This window comes from Ipomoea triloba, chromosome 11, assembly GCF_003576645.1.
Source record: "Ipomoea triloba cultivar NCNSP0323 chromosome 11, ASM357664v1".
NCBI classification, from domain to species: Eukaryota; Viridiplantae; Streptophyta; class Magnoliopsida; order Solanales; family Convolvulaceae; genus Ipomoea; species Ipomoea triloba.
In genome coordinates, this window is record NC_044926.1 from 8,193,137 (window position 1) to 8,217,054 (window position 23,918).

A 23,918-nucleotide genomic window follows, 5' to 3' on the forward strand; every position below is an offset into this window, starting at 1 on the left:
TGAAGTTAGTCAATTAGGCCTATTTATATATATGTTGTAATTTAATATGGTGAGGTCTCCTTTGTAACAATCATGACTTTTCAACGTACAATATTGTCATTGTTATTTTTCTAAATTCTTTTCTAAATATATTTAGTTTGTTGAGAAAGTTAATAAAAGTGTAAAAATACATACCTATCGAATTAAAATGAGAAAAATATGTTTACATAAAAGTCACATCATAACTAATTAATTACTTTTTTTTAATGTAAAGAAGAGGCCGATCACCCCCGAGATGTTAATAAATTGTAAATTCTTCTAGTAGTTATGCTCCGAGCGTCCTTCTTCAGGATTTTCTTAAGCCATTCAGGAGTTTAAGAGATTGATCCAAAACTGTCGTCATTGCCTACTTTTTTGTCCCAAATTGGTAAGATAGTCCGCACGTTGATTACCCTCTCTAAGCACATAGATAATCTCGCAGTCCACAATCAGAGTGTCAGCCTCCGGTCGAGATTCTTTCTCTCCACTAATAGCATGCACCATTGCTTTCGAGTCCGTTTCCACCTTGACTCTATCGCGTAATTGTCAATTATCATTACATAAATTGATCTTGGGACCGCTCATTTAGAATAATAATAGAAGTGTCATGACAATAGGCAATAGTTGGCAAAATAATGTATAAATTAAAGCAACATTTTGGTATTTTAGAAAGGAAATTCAATTCTCAGAAATTTACCCTTGACCAACCCAAAATTCCCATCATGTCCCTCACCAACCCTGCTCCCTTGGGGCCCCACCACCACCACATTTATAATGCACCCATTCAACATTTCATATTCAGGACACACTTAACCAAAACCTAAGTAGCCTACCCTCTTTTTAAAAAAAATTTCTGTTTTGGTGTGTCCACTTCTTCCCTCCCAACAACTCCATTGACGATGGCAACCAAAACAGAGCAGGCCGGCGGTGACATCATTTTCCGATCAAAACTCCCCGATATTTACATCCCCAACCACCTCCCTCTCCACTCCTATTGCTTCGAGAACATTTCCGCCTTCCGCGACCGCCCCTGCCTCATCAACGGCTCCGATGATCGCGTATATACTTACGCTGAAGTGGAGCTCACTTGCCGGAAAGTCGCGGCCGGGCTTCATAAAGTAGGGATCAACCACGGCGACACCATCATGATCCTGCTTCCGAACTCTCCGGAGTTCGTGTTCGCGTTCCTCGGCGCGTCTTACCGCGGCGCTGTGGCGACGATGGCGAATCCTCTGTTCACGCCGGCGGAGGTGATTAAGCAGGTGAAGGCGTCCAATGCGAAGCTCATCGTGACTCTAGCTTGTTACGTGGACAAGGTAAGGCCGCGGATCGTTGTGTGAGTTTGATTGATTGAGCATTAATTGATGGAATCGGAACTGCGAAATTGTTGTGTGAGTTTAATTGATTGAGCATTGATTGATGGAATCGGAACTGCGAGATTTTTCTAGGTCAGAGAATATGCATGGGAGAATGATATCAAGGTGATCTGCACCGACTCGGCGCCGAAAGGATGCTCGCACTTCTCGGAGCTATCGGAGGCGGATGAGCGCGACATGCCGGAGACGGAGGTGAAGCCGGACGACGTGGTGGCGCTGCCGTACTCCTCCGGCACCACCGGACTGCCGAAAGGCGTGATGTTGACTCACAAGGGGCTCGTCACCAGCATAGCTCAACAAGTGGACGGAGAAAACCCTCATCTGTACTTCCACGACCAGGATGTGGTGCTCTGCGCCCTGCCTTTCTTCCACATCTACTCCAATTCGATTTTGCTCTGCGGCTTGCGGGTCGGGGCCCGGATCCTTATTATGCAGAAATTTGATATCAACCTCTTCTTGGAGCTCATACAGAAGTACAAAGTTACGATTGGGCCCTTCGTCCCGCCGATTGTTCTGGCCATCGCCAAAAGCCCTGTAGTGGACAATTATGACCTTTCCTCCGTTAGGACCGTCATGTCCGGGGCGGCGCCGCTAGGAAAGGAACTTCAAGACACCGTCAGAACCAAATTTCCCAACGCCAAACTTGGTCAAGTAAGTTCTAATTTTTTCTTATTTTATTTTGTGCCAATTTATGTTAAATTGTATAATTGATCATATTTAATAAACCAATAATCATGGGAGCTAAAAGCTAATATAATTGCACGAGTCCGATTTATATTATACTCAAAGCTAAATATCACATCCACAAAATATTTTAAGAATCATGTCTCTAATTCTAAGATCAGGAGCTTTAATTTACTATTAATTTAATATATATCATAGTTGAAATTATGACATTTAATAAATTATATGAGTTGGGGAGCTCTCATTTGTCATTAATTTAATACAGATCATAGTTGAAATCATGAAACTTAATAAATTACTATATGAGCTGGGGAGCTCTCATTTGCCATTAATTCAACATAGATCATACTTGTAATTATGACATTTAATAAATTGGATGAGTTGGGTCCACTAAGATAATATAGGTATAAAAGTCAAATCCAAATATCTTTAAAAACGACATATTGAATTAATTTTAAACGATTAGACCAAACTATTAAACTAAAAAGTAACAAGAAATCCCCCACAAAACATGGTTACAAACTTACAATGTTTATTCAGAATAATTAGTTGAATGATCTATGTGGTCTCGAGTAAAATTTAAATTGATATTTAAACTATATAAACGGTGAAAATAACTAAATATAATAATTCATCTAAGCATGAAGATAGTACTTTCATTTTGATACGTTAAAAGTTGAGCTTGCATGTTTATCTTATAACGAGCGGCTTTCTTTTCAATCTGAATCACGGAAGTGTGCAATTATGAATCAAACAAAATGGGAACAACTATGTTTACCGAATTGGAATTGGTATGATGTCTTTGTCAATTACTAAATTATTGTCTATTGATAGTTTCTTATGGAATACTTAAAGAAAGAATTAAGCATCACTCTTGGTGGCTAATTAGTAATAACAACAGAAAGAAATTTCAAAATTTTTAATGTAGTCGGAAATATTATTTTTATTGATCATTTTTAAATTTTTAATTAATCATTTTTATTGATTATTTTAGAACCCCCCCCCCCCCCCCCCCCAAAAAAAAAAAAAAGAAGATCCAGAACATTATAAATGTCTTCAATTTCATCAAATTTTATCCTTTTCATGTGTGCGTTTTAATTTTTTTTTTTTTTTGTTTTGTACTGATCAATTTTTTAAAGAAATTAATAAATGAAAAATTAAATTGATAATTGATGATTAAAAGTATTTTTTTTTAATCTTAAAAAAAAAGTATTTTTTTAAATGGCATTACTAATTGTGAAGCCCAGTTTTCGCATTTCTGATGGATGATAATGATTTTGCAATCCTTATACTAGAGAGACAGAGTTTATAGGATACCGTTGACCATGGTATATGTGTATGCAGAGTTTTTGTATTTTGTGTTTTAAAATTCTGGACCTTTAAAAGTATGAATTTTGTATCTAAAACGAATTAGTAATTGTATCTTATGTTATGAAATTTATGTGTGTTGTATGGTGAAATTTTGTGCCTATAAACATAAATTATATACCTAAATCAGATTTGAAAAATAAGTAAATATATAACATGTGTATGTGTCTTGTGTTATGATTTTTTGTGTCTTGTGTTATTAAATTTTGTACATTACAGATATGAATTCTATATCTCATTGTTTCAAACTTTCAATCTAGGATCCATAAAGTTATACTACATGGACTCTCATTTTATATTCTCTCACTTTTATTCCCTGACGTGGCAAAATATAATAGGTTATCTTCATTTTGTGGGTCAGAAGAAAAGTGTCAAACATAAAACTTTTATGTGTGAGAGTAAAATTTGAGAGTCTAAGTAGCATTTTCCATATCCATAATATTAGGTGGATTGTCGTACATCGGTACATGATATAAATTGCCATGATTTTTTGGGTAGTAGTACTTCACAGTTCCTACTTCCTAGCGTGGGGCATCTTTAGTACATGCACTTGACTTGCAAACAAAAGCATGTGCATGAGTGCATCTCATTTCCTTCCTATTAAAAAAGGATAACTGCATTATCGGCAAAATGAATTTGGATTTGTGCATTTAAATAAAATGTTTAATATTTTATTCACCTTGCGTTGGGAATCCCGATTCCATAAAAAATTTATTTTATATTTTATTTAACTAATTATTTGTCATTCATTGGGGGATACATTTTTAATAGCTAATAAAAATATTTTTTTAAAAAATCTTAGCTTTATTATATAAAAATCATAGGTACTTTCACTATCTTATTTCATTTTAAAAATTTCACTTATTTTCTTTAATTTTTTTATTTAAGTATAACGATTTTTTTTTTTTTTGTGATATTAGGGTTACGGAATGACAGAGGCAGGGTCAGTATTGGCAATGTGCTTAGCCTTTGCGAAAGAGCCTTTTGAGATTAAATCTGGTTCATGTGGGACAGTTGTTAGGAATGCCGATATGAAAATTGTGGATCCGGATACTGGATCCTCTTTGCCCCGGAACCAACCTGGAGAAATATGCATTAGGGGTGACCAAATCATGAAAGGTACATATATACATTATTGTCTTCCATGTGGAAAAATAAATTAGTCATATGAAGTCATTAAGAAACTTATAGGATATTGTTTAACCAATCATAATATTAAGTACAATTTGACTTTTTATTTAACAAAAAAATTTATTAGATATTATTATCTTAATAATATATACTTGGTTATAGGTTCGATCGGATCCCACTTAATTATATTATATCTCTCTCTCTCTCTTTTTTAATCGGATAAGAAAGTCAACTTAGGTGTGAAGTTAGAATTAATTTTGGTTTTATTGCATTATTGAAAGAGTTAATTCTAGTTTTTGTCATAAATTTATATGTGACATTTCACTTTTAATTTATTTTAATAGCATCCATCTTTGGTTGTAGTATTGTTGTGACATGATTTTTTTTTTTTGTCTTTTATCAACAAAATTGTTTAAATGCTCTCAACCCTTAAATAAAAGGACATTTTAGTCTTCAAATAGGGATTTTTTCAAAATAAAAATATAGTGGGTCAATCCATTTTGTATATTAAAAAAAAGGATCGAAATGTCATTGTATTTAATGTCATTTCAACGATTTTGTTGACGAATGACAAAAAATGATCATGCTGCAATAATACTAGGACCATGTAGATGTTCTAATTAAAAAAAAATGGACTAAGAGTGGATTGTCACCTATAAATCTATGAAAAAAAAAAAGAAATTTACTCATTATTGAAACAATAATTTAAAGGCAAAATCTTTATGAAACCGTCTCACGAATCTATGGAGAAGATTGAATTTTTAATTAATATTACACTTTTTTTTCATAAGTATTACAATTTTTCTTAAAGTTTTCAACCTTTAATATTACATTTTGATTGAAAGGTATTATATTTTCATAAAAAGTATCACATTTTTTTCTTATAAATATTACGCTTTCTCTCTTAGGTAACAACCAATTAATTTATCTTGACATTTTTTTCACAAGTAACTATTCTACCTTTAAATATTATATTTTGATTTAAAAGTATTACATTTTTCTTTAACAATATTATGTTTTTCATTATAAGTAACAAACAATTTATTTATGATTAGTATTACATTTCCATCTTGACCTAACTTGTCTCACATGAGATGACTCACCCCAATTTAAATGCCAATTCCATTCATAAATAATAATAAAGTTAATTATAGGAATGATACCTTGATTATTGACATCTACCAATTTTTATTCTCAACTTTCAATTAAGCTATAAATGATTCATTAACTATTGACCTTTACCCATTTTCATCACCAACTTTCAATTTAATCATAAATAATCTCTTGACTAATAATTTTGTTCCAAATTTGATTTTTTAGTTAAATATTCATGTAGTATACATACCTTAAGGATAAATTAATAAAAATATAAATGTATAACATAAAAAGGACTAAAGAAAAGTATAGTTAAGGACTAAAGTTAAATAAAAGGTCAACAGGGAAAATGTAAAGAGTAAAATTGAGAAAAAAAAATGTAAACAATGTACAACATAGACAACACTAAAAAAAAATATTTAATGCATTTTATACTACTATCACAATTTTTATTCTAGTTAAGGACCAACATTATTAGCTTGTATTAGATGTTATTATTATATAATGTAAGTTTGAATAATAAATTTAAGGGTCTCTCATCGCTCCTACCTTGAATTTGATGAATGAGATAAATCTAACTGACTTACATACTCCAAATGCTAAATATATCCACTTACTAATGCATACTATCAGTTGAATGATAGTACTAAAAGTAATAACAATAATGCCAAGTGCCAAGTACCTTGTAATATGATAACATCATTGTTATCATTCTAAACGAAAGGTCACATATTCGAGTACTTCCTCCTAAGTCCTAACTATCTTTTTTGAAATAGAGTAACTTCAATTCCTAGCTATTTATTTAAGCATATATATTTTTGTGTATATATGTACAGGGTATTTGAATGATCCAGAGGCTACGGAGAGAACAATCGACAAGGAAGGATGGTTACACACCGGAGATATAGGATACATCGACGATGACGATGAACTTTTCATCGTGGATCGCCTCAAGGAGCTGATCAAGTACAAGGGCTTTCAGGTCGCCCCAGCTGAACTCGAAGCCTTACTCCTTACCCACCCACAAATTTCTGATGCTGCTGCTATCCCGTAAGTCGTCTAACAACAATCACACTTTCATCAAATACCCAAGAAATTCATTTTTAAGATAAAAGAAAATTGAGAATACGTTTACTTCTATGCTTAATCGCAGTCACACAGTAATATACTCTTTTTGTCTCATGGTTCGGTTAACGAGGCTGATTGAAATTATTTTAAATTTAATTTTTATAATATTAAATTTAGTATTGGTATATAAACTTTATATATTTAAAACTTCATTAAAAGTAATATAAAACACAAAAAATAAATTTAAAAATAATTAAACCATAGTAAAGAAAATAAACAAAGAAGAAATAGTTGATTTGTACGAGAATGAATAGTAAAGAAGACATGTAAAATGAGATAAAAGAAGTATTTGCTTTGATTCTAATTGTACTCTGAACTGTATGTTACAGTATGAAAGATGAGCAGGCAGGAGAAGTTCCAGTTGCTTTTGTTGTTAAAACTAGTGGATGTAGCCTCACTGAGGATGAAGTTAAAGAGTTTGTGTCTAAACAGGTCAGTCTTTATTACTATTTCATGGCTTTTTCTTCTTTTTTTTTTTTTTAATAAAAAAATGTCATAAATAATACCATAGAAACCTAATTTATTGTATTATGTTGGGGATCGGAGTGCAGGTGGTATTTTACAAGAGAATAAAAAAGGTATTTTTTGTTGATGCTATTCCAAAGTCTCCCTCAGGCAAAATTCTAAGAAAGAACCTAAGAGCAAGGCTAGAAGCTGGAATCCCTAATTAGTTCTCATCCCTGTGGCTGGGACTACACTGCAAAAATTATTGATTTCATTCTGTTGTCTTTACATCATATTATATATATCATTTCCAACACTGCTTAATGTTAATGCTATAAATACCAGTGAATGTTTGATAAATTTAATCATCTCAATATGATTAAATATTAAAAACAGCGAGCTGAGTACTATCAAAAGAACTAGCGGTGGCACGCGCGATGCGCGTAGTATAATGCCCAATAAAGATCAAATAAATACAATGATATTAAAAAATATGTTAAAATTTAAATTCTTTGGTATTTATTTTGTAATTTTTTTTGTTTAAATTTGAATTTAATTAAGAGGTCAAGAGTGTTATTTCAATAGTTATGTACGATATAAATATAAAGAGCTAGTTTATTTTTGTCAAACGGAGATTCATACATACAAGTTTATTGATAATAAATAGAGTTGTAGCATTTATATATACAAGTTTATTAAAATTGTAGTTCATTCTCCTACATCATTGTTAGTGTCTTACTTTGGGTTTTTTTTCGTACAGTTTCTAAAACAAACATAGAAACTTGTGTTTTTGGTTGTTCATATCTCATATTCAAATAAATGTACTAACATGTAATGCTTTTATTTCTTTAAATAAAGTTAGTTGTGTTGCACGAAAGAAAACATAAACAATTTGAAATGAAGACTTATACATGCATTTAAATTCTTGTCCATCTCAATAAAAAAAAAAAGTTGTGTCAAATTGCATCAATGTATAATAAAAAATATAAAAGTACGAATCGAACATGTACAAAATGATCTCCAAATGATTCGTTTCATTCAGCTTCGATAAATTCCTAAATCACGTGAAAAAGCATTTAACATAGTTTGAGTTTTTGCTTGTAAACAAATTTGCATATTAAACAAACTAAACAGAAGTAGTGCTAATAGTCTACCTCGTCTAACAAGTTAATGTCTCATTCTGGTTCAAGATACCAATTGTTTTGTTTTTTTTTATAACCTCAGGACAGTAAAGGCTGACTAATGTTTGATTATTTATTATCTTTGTTACGAAGAAGGGAGCGTATCTGTTTTCCAATTGTTCCCTTTTCACCTCAACCATAAATAACATGCCAAGTCCAACCAATGATTGTATTTCTTTTGGCAGTTGAGGGGTTATGCGCTTATGCTTTGCTCGGAGGTCTGATGCTGTTCTGCCTATCAGTTGGATGCAGTCTTTGTCCACCAATTTCAATTTTGCATTTCCATTGGCATCTTCTACTTGAAGCTTTAAATTGTACTTGTCGATGCCCTTTGTCCAATTTGTCAAACATTTTTTGCACTCATATTCACCAGAAGGAAGGGGAATGAGTCGACTATTACAATCGTTTGCTTGGCAGCACACAGCAAACCAGTTGTAAGAGTTCTCTACTGCAACAATTTTTCCACCAATCCAAAATTCACCAGCCTTACAATATAAACAAAGTTTTATTAATTTATATTCATGCTAACACATTAAAAAATATGTTCTAGAGTGCGCTATTTTGAATGTAAATATCACGAGATTATGATAAAGTGGTCCTATTTTTCAACCCAATGCAACTTACTTTTTTCTATATCTTTATTCATTTTGTAGATATCTTTAAGGGGAACAATTTAAGGCGCATAGGAAATTCTTTTAATAAAGCTAATTTTCTGCCTAATGCCCATCTCTAACCTAAAAGTCGTTATTATTATTATTTTTGTCTTGATAAATGTGAATATATTAGCTTTGAAATACAACTTGTTTTAAACTTATAACATTTATTGGACCTATGATTTAAGCATAACTTGTTGCAAAAGCTGAGCTTTCGCCCCCCAATATTGCATGATGATATTGAACTTGTTGCAGAAGAATTGGTTAAAAATAACTCGTTGTAATTATAAAACGGTAAGTAAGGAAATGATAGCAAGTTATTTTCATTTGCCCATAAATGAAGCAGCGGATGAAATTGAACATTGATAAGCAAAAGCATTATTAAGTTTTATATATGCCATGTTGCCTACAAATGCCAAGCAAGTAATTACAAAGGAAATTAAAAAATTGGTACAAATGTCAGATGCCTTTACAGTTGTCATCAAAAATTAATTGAAAAGCGCAAATGTTTTTAACAGTGTCGGCTACATAACTATTATCATTTGACAAAAAAACTGCCCTCGTTGAAAAAAAGACTTAAAAAAGTATTTCTTACTGTTTGCACAAACTGTTGTCCTTTGCTATAAATTAGTGGTTTTGTTGGTCTTAGACTCTTCTTAACACTTATTCACACTTTTAGAAATTATTAATCCCTGAAACATTTAGTGCATGCATTTCACAAATGGCAAATATTGCTACTTGCTCATATCAGCTTCAACAAAATGATTGTTCTTCTGATGGTAACAATTCATTTTGGGATGAGGTATATCTATCACCACTAAGGGATAGTGAACCTCTTCTAAGTAGAGATCTTCTTCCAGGTGGAAATAATGTCAGTACTCAACCACAATGTACTGAAACTATTGGTAAGGTTTTAACATTTTGTAGGTAACTCTTGTTTTAATAATTAATAGTTTTTAACAAGTTGTTTGTAAATGCAGGTGTTTTAGCTACAAATCCTGTTGATGTATTTGATAGTGTTGATTTAATTGTCGAGGAAGATAATACAGCTGCAAAGATAGATTTACCAAATTTAAATCTAAATATCTTTATTAGAAGAAAAAGGACAAAAAAAACTTATCGTGACCCTAATACATTAACTTTAGAATTGCTTTCTAAATATTTTTATATGACCGTTGATCAAGCTGCAGATGAACTACATGTTGGTCGAGCAATTTTAAAGAAAAGGTATAAAGAATTAGGAATTTTGTTCTGGCCTCAACGAAAACTCGTGAGTTTGGAGAGGTTATTAAAAAACGTCAAGGTAATTAAGTAATGCTTATTTATCAGCCTTATATTATTTAAGGAGAAATAACAAATTATTTTGTAGGAATTTGGCGGAATCCAAGACGAAAGCGAGCTAAAAAGAGTGATTGAAGAGTTGGAAGATAAGAAAAAATTGATAATACAAAACCCAAATGTTGAGTTGGGTGAGACAACAATAAGACTTAGAAACAAATGTGACAGGAATAGCTCAAAAAAAAAAAGGTATAGAAACTTGTCATACTTTAATTCAACAATTCATAAGAGTTCGTTGCAAAGTCATACATTTCCTGATATTTCCGAATTAATGCCTGAAGAAATAGATGAAGTGTTAGAGTTTGTACAGAATGATTTTCCAGATTCCAATAATACAACATAAATTTATAATTATCATGCAATTATACTCTATATAATTCTATTTTTTGACCAATCTAAATTAGTTTGTTTGTGTATGGATTAACGATTTTAGGTGAAGGGAGGGAATTAGAAGTAATATTATGTGCAAATGTTTACAAAGTTTTACTGTTCATATGGATTTCACAAAGGACTGAAATATAACGAGCATATATTTTTAAAAAAAAAATTACGATGTGTATAAATTTGATAGTATGTGTACCATTAATATGTAACAAATTAACTAATTTAACCCAATGAAACTTTAATTTCTTATTCATGGGCTTATGTTTTCTTGGTTTGTCCTCCCTTTCTCGAAAAATGCCAACAGTTTATTATGTATAAACATATTTTCCAGTTTTTTTTCAATATGTTGTTACTTTAACATTTGCTTGTAATTAAGGGTTCCAGTTTTAATTTATGGGACAAAAAAAAACTGTATATATGGTTACTTTAATATTTTACGTAATAATTATCAGAACCATTTTAAAATTATGTGTAAGCATATTTTGTTTTTTTAATATTTTCTTCTTTGAAGCATATAACTTTAAAAATATCTATATCATGCACCACTTGATATAGATTGTAAATTTTGTAGAATAAATAAAGTTTCAATTTAAACAAAAAAAAAGTTGTTTGTTGCAAGTTTAAATGATCGATAAGTTATTGATGTCGAAAAACACTTTGAAATGGAATACGAAAATACAAATAGTTTGTTAGGAATGGCGGAAATATGGCTTAACTAAACTGTTACCACATGTTTTCGAAACCCTTTAAAAATTCAACATTATTTTCTAGGTACATAATATGCATAGTATTCATTGGCTCAACCAATTTTAGGCTTTTTCCCTTTATCATTTGGTGGACTGCTTGCTTGCGAATCGTCTACACTGTCTCCCGATAATTGGCTAAAATCAAGCCTTCTTTTCGTGGGATTTCCTAGCATCAACGATTGCCTAAACAAACCATCGTTTGAGTCAGCTAAGTCTAGCTGTACATCGTTGCACAGACACGCTACTGTATACTTTGTGCTTTGTTCACTGAATATGGTGTTTTTCTTGAGAGCAAACACAAGCCCAAGATTATCGAGTGTTTGTTGGAGCATAGCACCATCGTTTTCGCAGGTAGGTATGTTGGACGACGTCAGTATTTATGCGTATCGTGGCGAGATTTTGGAGTTTCACATAATTGCGCATCACTTGGTTGCAGCATCGCGTAGCCGAGAGGAAACCATCCCCGAAGGAAACGAGCTTGTATTGTGGTTGATGATGGCGCTAGCTATCCCCTATTTTAACGGCGTTGACATCCGACGAAGAATTACAACAAACGACGACGTTGTGTGCTACTAGTCTACCTTCGACTCCGGTACAGCAGCTTCGTTTTCAACTTCCTCAGTCCAAATTATTCCCGGCTGAGGCCACTACAAATTTCTCCACTGTAATGCCTGATTCTTTGTAGCTGTAAAAATCGTTTTGGTTTCTACGAATTTGGGGCAGTGCAATCCTTAAAGCTACAACCAAATAATTCTTTAAGCGCATAATACTCCTAATCCTCTAATTTTGCCAGCTTTTAAGGGGAAACAAACAAAACTTCCCCACTAATTACGTAGAATATGGAATAAGTGGGGGAGTAAGTAAAGAATTGCTTTCATCTTTTGGAAAGAGCTCCACTTTTGCTATCTTTTAAGTGGAAACAAACAAAATGTCCCACTAATTACATATAAAATAATGAATAAGTGGAGGAGCAGTTGTTGACTTAATGGATGTTTATGAAGACTTTTAAGATTTTTCGGTGATCAACGTCTAAGAACCGGCATCGGAAGGGGCAATATAGGCCATTATGTTTCTAAAGAACAACAACAAATGCACAAAGTACCATTTTTGTAGCCGGAAAAACATCGGAAAAAGTGCTGGGCAAATTATACTGAGCCTTTATATTATTTAAAGATTATCACAAATGACTATTTTTTGAAATATATTTTAATTCATTTTGCAATGGAGTTGTAATACTTCAATTGAATTCATTTTGTGTTAAACTTATATGGATGATCCTGGTAGAGGCAACAACATCCGCAATCACATTTGCTTGAAGCCATTTGCTCAGCTCACAATGTACCTCTTATGTGAAGTTCTTAATATACAATGGAAAACGTGTAGAATAAACAAAGTTTTAATTTAAAAAGAATCATCTCTCTCAAGAGAACAACCAAATTGTATTACTGTGTATTAAAGTTCAGATGATAGGATACAGGTTTAAGTCGAAGAACACCTAAAAATGAAAAAGGAAAATAACAACAGATTATTTGGAATCGACATGTTACAGTACAGACGTAAAAAGTTCAATGTGCAGTAACAGGTTCCAACTTCTTGTGCATGGCCAGGCGTTGCAACCTTTCCCGTTCCAATTTCCTAAACAGGCTCATAAGCTATGACAATTTTAGACGACCAATCTGATACAGGCTCTGCAACATCAGAGAACAAAAACAAAAAACATATTTAGTTAAGGAATTCAAAACAATATCAGCATATCGATTATGGTGTCTTCTATGAACTTCAAGGCCAAAAGAAAATTAAGAAAACACCCATTCTCAAAATATGATTTTAACTCGAATTATTAATTCCAGTAGGACTCCGCAAGTATTTTCCTCTGCCAAACACACAAAAAATAAAAATAAAAAAGGAGAACGGGTAAAATCGGAAACGTACCGTTCACACAACATAGAAAGTAGTAAAAATAAGAAGATGAAAGATGAGAACTTTGGTGAGTTTTTTTCTGGATTCATAGTCAGTCATATTGAGTAGAAGTAGTACGAGAAAGCAAGCACCGTAGGTGCGTTTAAATTATTTTATAAAAAAATAATAATTTAGCTGTGAGCATCCATTAGCTAGTCCTCCAATAAATCACATGGTTTCCTTCACCCAACATTCAGCTGTGGGCATCCATTAGCTAGTCTTCCAATAAAGCATACTGCACTACGACGACGCTGCCCGTCCATATTTCCCCTTCACAAGCTGAACACTAAAACACAAACCCACACAATCACAATATTTTTTTAACACAAACCATCATATATATAAGGTTCATGTTGTCCATAACCTAGCTGCCAAAATCACCTGCAGCAAACCAAAATTTTTGGAGGAAAAACGTGACAGAAAGAGACGCGGAGAGGGATAGAGAGAGGAAGCGCCGGCCAGAGTCCGCCTTGTGCAGCACCACCATCACAGACGCACCGGCTTCGTTCAGTCGTCCACCACACCGCACGCCACTGCCTTCTCGCCTCATTCGCATCACGGTTCACCACCACATGTCGGCGCTATCCTTTCCGGTGAGCCGGACATCTGAAGATCGGAGGCATCCTCAGTCGTAGCCACTGCCACCTGTCCGTCCATCCGGTCACCGAGCTGAGCTGGGAAGGGTTGTACAAGTCAAGTTGCTCACTGCGTCACGCAGTCGCCCATGGCCGAGTCGTCGGTCGCTAGTAATCTATTCGAAAGTTCCTCTTGCCAGCTGAGTTATTCTATTCTGTCTTCTTTCCTGAGATTGATAAGAATTTGCAGACAGAGATCGATAGAAAGAGAAAGGGTAAACGTCTTTAGGAGTGACGAGGGGAACCGCGGTGGGAAATGATCATTAGCTAGGTTTCTTTAATGCAACACCAACCACCAGCGCCACTTACCTCACCCGCGATAGCCTCCATCGCAGCCCTCCGACGTCGTCGATGTCATCCATCCCGAGTCGAGCCAGCGGAGAGCGAAAGAGCAAAATCGCAGATCTTAGACCTCCTCCGTAGTTGGTTTGATATGAATTTGCAGACAGAGAGAGAAAGATATGTTGATATGCATGTGCCGACAGCTATTCTTTGTTTTATTTCCAATGAGAATACATACACATACAAAAAATAATGGAGTTGGTTTGCTCAGTGGAGGAAATTAATGGAGTTGTTTGCTTAGTGGAGGACTCAGTGGAGGAAATTAATGGAGTTGTTTGCTTAGTGGAGGAGTAGGTATGCACGTTAATAATATAATATTGAAGTCTATAGATAGCATGCCTATATAATATTCAAAGCAGGTCCATGTAAATAGTTTCAGATTTGTATTTAAGCAGTCTGAAATTGGACGGCCGATGATCGGCATGGGCAAATATGGCATTCTGTTTGCAAAGCACATCCACAAAAGCACAAGGTACAAGAAATTATCGTCGGAAAAAGTGCTGGGCAAATTGTACTGAGCTTTTATATGTTTTTAAAGATGTGAATTTGTTTGATAAATGACTAAAATAAATATTTGGTAATCGAAAAATAGACTGCTCCTATGTCTAAATAATAATTATATTCATGTGAAATGTTTAATATTTATGAAATAACAAATAAAGGAGAAGAATTACCCCTTTTATTTGGTGGTCAATGTCCCACATCTCACATCACCCAGCAACCAAAAACTCCTTTGCGCCCTCGTCTTATTTTATATTATTATAAAATAAAACATTTGTGATTAAATGAAATTATTATATTGTAAATAAATTATTATTATAAAATATATGTCATATAAATATTTTTACACATTAACTAAAAATAGTAAGCAATTGTCAAAAGTCGACTTTGTGGTCAAGCGACATAACTGTGACTTTTTCAAATTGGAGCATTGAGTCTTTGTGTGGACAGATTCTACATTATAGCGGAGTTAAGAGTATTCTAAAAATAATAAGTAAATCTCTATAGAAATACTTTTTTTTGGTTGAAGCTTTTTCAAGTTGTTCTAAATAATTTTTTTTTTTTTAAATAATGACAAATAAACCAAGGACCTTGTAGTACAGTGGCATCAAACTCTTCCCTTTATAAGTGAGGTGGTGGGTTTGAATCTCAGTGGGGTCAATATTGACTCTTGTGCTTCAATAGGTTGAAAAAGTAGTTATGAACCGATACTGCATAATGACAAATAAAACATGTAAACGTGATATTTTTACGGAGTAAAATAGAAGTGCTCATCATAAATAACGTCCAATATTAATGATTGTTTTGCTCATACTTTAAAGAGGGGAAATAAAATGGATGAGGATTTTGTCGGATTTGTGGCGCGAAATAAAACCAACCGATCAACGGATTTTGGGACGATAACGTCAACAGTTTGCTTACATTTTTAACGGCCAAAATCGTCAGAAAAAAAGAGAGTGCAAAAACTCCAAAAAGCCACAACAATGGCGCTCTGCTTTCACTACCATTCGTCTCCCTTCACTTCCCCAAATTTCACTCGTCTCTCCCGTTTAAAGACACTCCCAAACCATTCTTCTCTCTCAGTGCGATCACTCGCGACTTCGAATCGCCAGAGCGAAGACGAAGAGTCGAATCCAAATGCGGCGCCGGAGAAAAAGAAGGCGAAAAGGCTGTCGGAGCAGTCCTCGTGGGAAGCCAAGGACTCTGACGGCAAGGATTATCTCTACCGGCTCGGTGCCGAGGCCGATAACATGAACATCGCCGTCGGAGCTAGGGCAGGAGTCATTGATGACCTCTTCACCGGCAATTTCCTCGGAAAAGACTGTAAGTTTTCATAAATTGATTGAATTTTCGTTTAATTTGAACTATCGCATCAAGTGTTTCCCTGGAATTTGATAATTTTTCCTGATATTGTTTGCCCGGTTTGGTTGTGCTCAGCGGATATTGTGTTTGATTATCGGCAGAAGGTAACCAGGTCATTTGAGTATCTTCAAGGCGATTACTATATTGCTCCACTTTTCTTGGTAATTTCTTTTAGTTTACTTTATTTCTCTTTTAATACTTTAAATTGGTTCCTCCAACTCTTGGAGAGAATTTGATTTTTTTTTTATTTTTTTTTTTTGGTGGCAGGATAAAGTTGGTAAATTTCAATCAGTGTGACTGTTGGTAATAAAGCGGTTTGGAATTTCTACTATAGATGCTAGTGACTTAGTTCCTGTCATTGGTTTATTTGCAGTTTGCCACATAGTGAAGAACTTCATTTCTAAAAGTATCAATGCCAAAGTTCCTCTTATTCTAGGCAAGTAGCTATTTTTACAATCCTCGTTATACCATGGACCAGGGTATTATGGATCTTTGTCCTAAACAATGTAGTTTTCAATTTTAATTTTGACAACGACCATTTGCTGTTCAATTCACGTTACAGTTTTTTTTTTTAAACTGTAAAGCATGTATATGTGTCTTGTGTTATGTGTTTCTGTATCTCATGCTATGCAATTCTGTATGTTAAACGTATGGATTCTGTACTTGAAATAAAGTAAATATAACATGTGCTTTTGTGTTTTGTGCTATGCACTTTTTGTGTCTTGTGTTATGTGTTTTTGTGTCTTATGTTATGCAATTATGTACCTTAAGAATATTGATTCTTACCTGAACTAAAGTAAATATAAAACATATGTATGAGTCTTGTGTTATGCGTTTCTGTATCTAATGTTATGCAATTCTATACCTTAAGCGTATGGATTATGTACCTTAAATAGATTAATAATTGTGTAACACAACATATTATGCGTCTTATTTTACAAATTTATATCTTGTATTATGAAATTATGTGCCTATAGAACATATATTATCTACATAAATCATATTTGAGAATAAGTAAATATATAAGATGTGTATGTGTCTTGTGTTGTGACTTTTTGTGTCTCGTGTTATGAAATTTTGTATCTTAAGATCCACGTTATTTTTGCATGGCTTGTGCTTGATCATCTAGGTGCATATCTATTCCATAATATTCTAGATAGGCAATATCTTTTTTTTCTTTCATTTTAATTATTGTTATTTTATCATGCTAGCCTATGATGCATTAATTGTCTCTATATACAAAATTATAAATACTTTTAAAACCATGGATTCCATGAGACTCGTGGTTGTAGATTTTGTAAAGATATACGGAGTAACAAGCTTAATAGAAAAACATTTTGCTACAATGGTTATCACTTATCAATAGCATGCTCTATTTATAAAGGCATCGTACTGATTATTTACTGTCACTCATTTCCTAGCAGGCATTTGGGGTGGTAAAGGACAGGGAAAAACGTTTCAAACTGAACTGATATTTCAGACCATGGGCGTGGAACCAGTTATTATGTCTGCAGGGGAATTGGAATCAGAAAGAGCTGGTAGGATGACTTTCTTAAAAATTTGATATCCAAATTATGGATCTTTCCTAAAGTGTTTACTTATATAAACTTGTCAGGGATTCTATGTATCCTGGAATTTCAGTCCCAACCTTGAGTCTGATTCTCTTGTAATTCTTGTTCACTGTTTCCTAGGGAAAAAAAGGTTAAATTGTTTCATTCTTATTTTCAACAGGAGAACCTGGAAAATTGATTCGTGAACGGTACAGAACTGCTTCACAAGTGGTTCAGAACCAAGTTAGAAGCCTTAATACTTTCACTACTGGTATATGTATGTCTAGGGTCGTGCCACTCCGCATTATCATTTCCTTGTCATATATTATATGCTTTCTACTTTTTAACTTTCAGAAGAATATGCTGTTGATTTTTTCACTTAAAATGTGTTCATTTGCAGATTAAACCAATAAGTACTTGAGCAGAGACAATAAGAATTTAGATCATGACTTGAATGATTAAGATTATAGTACGGAGTAACTTTTAGAAAATAGAATCCCAACTGGTCAGTATTTGTGTTCAACAATAATGTTGCTACGGTGAAGGGGGAACGGACAAGACATGAAAATCAGCAGGACATTGCATATTTTGATCCATTTTTTGTTTTTGTGGAAAATGATCTTAGTAAGAGAAAATGGCACAAGTAAGAATGGCATGTACTTTAAGGGTTTAATGTGTAATGTTTTTCTCGAGTATGTTTATACTGCACCTGATATTGTGAAACTATGTGGCCATTGCTTCTTGTCATCTCCAGCCCCCTACATTTTGTTCCAATTATTAGGTAGGTCCTTTTGTTTTCTTTGGCGAGTATATGAAATCCTTTCAGTTCAAGTGATGGAACACTTGATAAAATTGACCTAGGGCATTATCTGCCCCTCTGGGCAACTCATCTCATCCTGAGTCCCTTTCGGTATTTAAGCTACTGTGTAATTTAATACTCTACATTTTTAGTCCTCACTGCTTCTTTTTCTAAAATAGGGCAAGCTGAGCTGCTTGATGATCAATGACCTTGATGCTGGCCTTGGTAGATTTGGTAAGTTTCACTTTCTCAACTAGATATACACACACAGAGACACGCTTCTAATACTTACCCTTCTGCTCATTATCTCGAGGCTTGTCTTCTTTCCTACTTACTCCCATCTTTTTATACTGAAATTCTTTTGATAGTAATTAACTGGCATTCTTGATTTCTCGGTCAACTTGCGTTTCTTTATATTTGAAGGTAATACTCAAGTGACAGTCAACAATCAAATTGTTGTTGGAACGCTGATGAACTTGGCGGATAATCCCACAAGAGTAAGTGTCGGACAGGTCTGGAGAGACTCCGATACTACACATAGGATTCCTATCATTGTTACAGGAAATGACTTTTCAACAATTTATGCTCCCTTAATTCGTGATGGAAGGATGGAGAAATTTTTTTGGTACTTCCCTTTCTCTGTCTCTTTGGCAAGAAAATGTCAGTGTATATCAAGGAATGATGGTATATATATATTCATGGAACAGGCAGCCCACCCACGAAGACATTGTAAATATTGTTTCTAGAATGTATGAGAAAGATGGCATAACACAGGATGAGGTTGCCAGCATAGTTAATAAATTTCCCAATCAAGGTAATTTCCTTTGCTAAATGTTAATGGATCATTACTTAACCTTGCATAACTCGGGTTTATAGCTTTTCTTGTTTTACCTTTTTTTTTTTTTCTGATACATACAATGGAAACTACTGCGTTTTGCAGCCTTGGATTTTTATGGAGCTATGAGATCACGGACATATGACCGGTCAATCTTAAAGGTAGTAAGTACTGATTTGATCTAATTTTACTAACTTGCTCTTTCCATGAACATGGAAAGTGAAGTGAATTGGTATAATACTGATTTATTATTGTTTTGATATAGTGGGTTGATGACATTGGAGGTGCTGAAGGTCTTGGCAGGAGATTTCTTCGGCAGAGAAAGGATGGGAAGCTTCCTGTTTTTATTCCCCCAGAGGTAATATGGGTTTTGCCCACTTCTTGTTTATATTCCCGAAATGTATACCACCTAAAAAAAATGCATATCACTTTGTGGTTGAACAGCAAACAATGGAAGCTTTGTTGGAATCAGGACATGGGCTTATTAAAGAGCAAAAGTTGATAATGGAGTCCAAACTTTCTAAAGAATATATGAAGAACATGGATGAATAATAATAGAGAGAGGACTCTTTTATTGGAGGAAGGATTGGAACTTTTAAAGTTACTATTTTCAAGTACATTGTGCATTTGTGATTGTCAGACACTCTGCTCTTTAAAATGGCGGAGAACTACTCAGTATTGCTTTAAAGAATGTTAGTTGTAAACAATTCTCAATTTTGCTATAATAATCTTTACCATCCCAGCTAGCTACCTAATTCATCTATCTCCATAAATCTGTAAACAAAATGCAGCACTACAGCAAGTCAGCAGTAATAATAAAACTTATGGTGACTGAGGTTCCATAAATCATGCCCATCTGAGAACCTCAGTTATTCGCACTTTCCTTACTGTTATTTCTTCTGTCACCTCAAACGCCCTTGAACCACCCCCATATCTCTTCCCTTTACTGGTATGTACTGACTTACCACGGGAAAAAGATCTTACCTTTAGTTGTAAAATTGGCTCTTCTACACTCCAGGCACTTTCAAAAACCTTTCTTTCCATCCTACTTTCAATTCTCTAAATCGCACACTTATTTCCCCACTCAAAACAATTATCATGGCACTGACAATAGATGGTTATGATGAATCTCTTTAAAAACAGTTTTGTAACAATTAACAGGTCCACAACCAGCAAAATAGCATATGCTTCAAATATCGATCCTACAATTAGTGCATATATGACAGCAGCAAGAGCAACATTCGCATGTCTGTTAAAAGGGCAGAATAGGGAACTTACAGACAAACTTCTCAGTCTCCCACATCATAATATGTGCAGGCAACCTGAACTTGTAGAGGCTACTGAGAGAACCACACTTCAGCTGACAACCAAAAGAACAAAAGCAAGCACTACAAAAACACACACACACACACACACACAAACCACACCAGAGTTCAATGAAATAAGTTCAGCAATAACAAATTGCCCCATTACAGAATAATAACCAGCATGGCTGCAATATACTCATTTATCATAAAGAACAGAAGCACAACTACAGGCTATCTTCAACACAAAAAGTATCAGGTATTAAGGAAAACGAAAAAGTTTAAGCACTGGAAATTTTAAAAATGAATAAACTCAAGTTGTTAAATAAAAACAATTTGAACTACCATGGTCAGGGTAGTGGTGGAAACGTGTGGTTAACATTGAATTCCAATCAATCTTGGTTCTGAAGATACATGCATTTGAGCTTTTGCATCATTAATCTTCACTTTTCGCTAACATACTACGCTACATGATTATTCCTGCAAAACTGTTCTAAATTCCTCATTAACTATAAATTACAGGAGAATGCAGAAGATATGCAGTGAGAATTATGCTAATCATACAACAGGGCAGCCAAGGTGGGCTTCTTCTTTTTGATTCCCTTCCCAGTGGCTGCTAACAAATGTGGTGTTTCTGCCCAACGGCAAGCTGTTTAGCAGTAAGAAACAAATATGTTGAACTCCAGTCCTTATCATCTTGTAAGAAACAACGCTTATGGTCAACAGTGGCAGACTGGTGCACAAGGCCAGCAAAGAAAATTATAACTTTAAGAGGGCACAAAAGGTCTCTCAGAAAGAATAGAGAAGTGTATCACAATATGGCAGCAATACGGCCTAAGAAAAACCCATGCTTTTAAATCCAGTAGGGACCATCCAAAGCTCCACGGAACATAACAAAGTCACACACATTCATCAAATGCTTGCGTGCATATTTTCTCAAGCAGCAAAGGCCAGTCTTCGCCAAGTTGCTGGGGATTCAGCTCCATTGCAATCCTAAAATCTTGCAATGATATTCGACTATGAGGTAACTGCTCTTGACTGAGTTCCGAAGGCTTGCTAGTGCTTAACTGCAAATGATGGCGATGGCCTGGTCTGATACCATTAACAGGTTTTGAATATGCTTGGTGCTTCACAGCGTTGTTCTTCATTGTCCCATGCCCTGACCTTGCTCCAATAAGTTGAACACAAGATCTGATTAAACCTTTTAAGTAAGAATCCAGACCATTGTTCAACAAATTAGCACAATCCATAGGCACCCCTTCAAGGCCATGTTCTGTAGCAATCTGATTCATGCGTTCCCTAAGGGTTATACTGTCTAACAAAGCACCACAACTAGAAGTACTAACACACTTGCTGCTGGTTGCCAAAGGTGTTCTACGGGCCCCACCAACACTAACCATGCAAAGTGGAACACCAAGTGGAGCTTGAAGTAAACTCCTAGCATGAATTTCTTCCTGATCATCTCTAAATTGGTCTTTGTTATGTACAGAAACTGGAATGTCCTGTGGTATCTTTATTACTGAAGATTTTGCAGGGTCATGAGCCTGCTCGGTTCTCTGCATGAGTCCTTGATGATGCTGCACTGCTCCATGTAAATCAGGTGTACTGTAGTCCCCATTCTCAATCATATTAAAATCACTCGGCACAGTAGTTGTTGGTTGTGGAAGAGTGGAATTGGCCTTCCCACCTGGTCCAAATGCACGATGGTTGTCCGCAGTTCTAGGATCATGAAAACTTTTACTGACTTTTCGAGGAGATGATGGCAGAATATCCCCGTTTGACAACCCTGGTTGATATGAAGCCTGGTTTGTAGCAACACGTGGACCATTTTGCCCAATAGCATCACTTGGAGGTGCTTTATTGCCAATCGCTTTAGCTTGCACCAAAACTTCATTCGAATTTCTTGGAGGGGGAACTTTTGCACAACAAGCATTTCTCAAAATAGAACGTATGAACTGATTATGCAGTGGAATGTTATCTCTCCCAAGAATCCTAACACAAAGTTTATTGAACTCAGTCTTGCTTATCTTCAAGCTCAACAACCTATTCAAGTAATGAAAGTACTGCTTTGACCCATCTGGTCCAAGTTTCTTCACTATTTGAGCCTTCAATTCAGCAAGATTGATCCGTGACGGCTGATGTGGAGGTTGCATCTCTCTTCAGCACATTAAGTCCATAGACAAAAGCAAAGCAAAGTTCTATAACAAATTTCCACTGCTCAGAATTCAGAAACACCAAAACATATAAACCCCAATTCTACCACTAAATTAGGGTTTTGCTCCATTTCCAAATACTCATCCTCCAAACAATATTCAACCCCTCTAATAGCAACACCAACAATGCCGAACCTGATCCCATCTCTGAAACCCCAATTTTTAAAGCAATAGAGATTGGAGTGGGCCAAGGTTCACTCCCTGAGATCCAAACTCTCCCCTAATAAAAATCCCAATTTTCAAATTATAAGCCAAAACCTCCAGACCCAAAACTACAACTAAAACAAAATCCCCATTCCCCACAAGTATACGCCCCTTTACCTCCAAGTAAATCCCCAGTTCTGTTCCTATTCAATAGTTCAACTTCCCAGACATTAACCCCAAAATATACCAAAATTCCACCTCTAACACAAATATTAAAGCTTGAAGCTTCAAACTTTAAGTTCAAAATTGTTCTAACAGAAAATTGAGGTTCAAACGACGGAGATTCAAGCTCAAAATTAATACTTGATCTATAGAGAGAGACAGAGAAGAGATAAGCTGGGCAGACCTTATTGTAGCTCTCTGAAACTGATTCCAAAATTCAGATTCAGAAAACAAAAAAAATAAAATAAAATTCAAAGAATTCGCTTTCGTAATGCTCCTCGTTCGTTCGTTCGTTCTTTCTTTCTTTCTTGCTACTCGTCCGTTGGTACCCAGACACCAGCTTCTTCCGCCATTGCTGCTTCCTCTCTCTGGAAATTGCTTCGCATTCAATTTTCTCTCTAAAAAAATCGGAAAATTTTGAAGACCCACTCCGCAGTTTCTCTCTCCGATCGCTCTCTGCCCGTCGATACTCTCTCTCCCCCCCCCCCCCCCCCCCCCCCCCCCCC

The 23,918-nt window shown here is 34.8% G+C and overlaps 2 protein-coding genes across 2 annotated transcripts; both read left to right on the forward strand.

Moving 5' to 3' along the window:
- The first annotated feature begins 808 nt into the window (after window positions 1–808).
- LOC115996609 (4-coumarate--CoA ligase 2-like) lies at window positions 809–7,639 on the forward strand. Its single transcript, XM_031235924.1, has 6 exons — window positions 809–1,334; window positions 1,467–2,045; window positions 4,367–4,565; window positions 6,509–6,722; window positions 7,130–7,232; window positions 7,352–7,639. Exons 1-6 carry the CDS (start codon window positions 918–920, stop codon window positions 7,469–7,471), a joined length of 1,632 nt encoding a protein of 543 aa, XP_031091784.1. The 5' UTR covers window positions 809–917; the 3' UTR covers window positions 7,472–7,639.
- Window positions 7,640–15,843: 8,204 nt separating this feature from the next.
- LOC115997245 (ribulose bisphosphate carboxylase/oxygenase activase, chloroplastic) lies at window positions 15,844–20,284 on the forward strand. Its single transcript, XM_031236761.1, has 12 exons — window positions 15,844–16,306; window positions 16,421–16,506; window positions 16,613–16,622; window positions 16,719–16,781; window positions 17,770–17,883; window positions 18,077–18,138; window positions 18,874–18,928; window positions 19,118–19,319; window positions 19,402–19,508; window positions 19,635–19,690; window positions 19,795–19,887; window positions 19,974–20,284. Exons 1-12 carry the CDS (start codon window positions 15,967–15,969, stop codon window positions 20,079–20,081), a joined length of 1,296 nt encoding a protein of 431 aa, XP_031092621.1. The 5' UTR covers window positions 15,844–15,966; the 3' UTR covers window positions 20,082–20,284.
- Window positions 20,285–23,918: the final 3,634 nt, after the last annotated feature.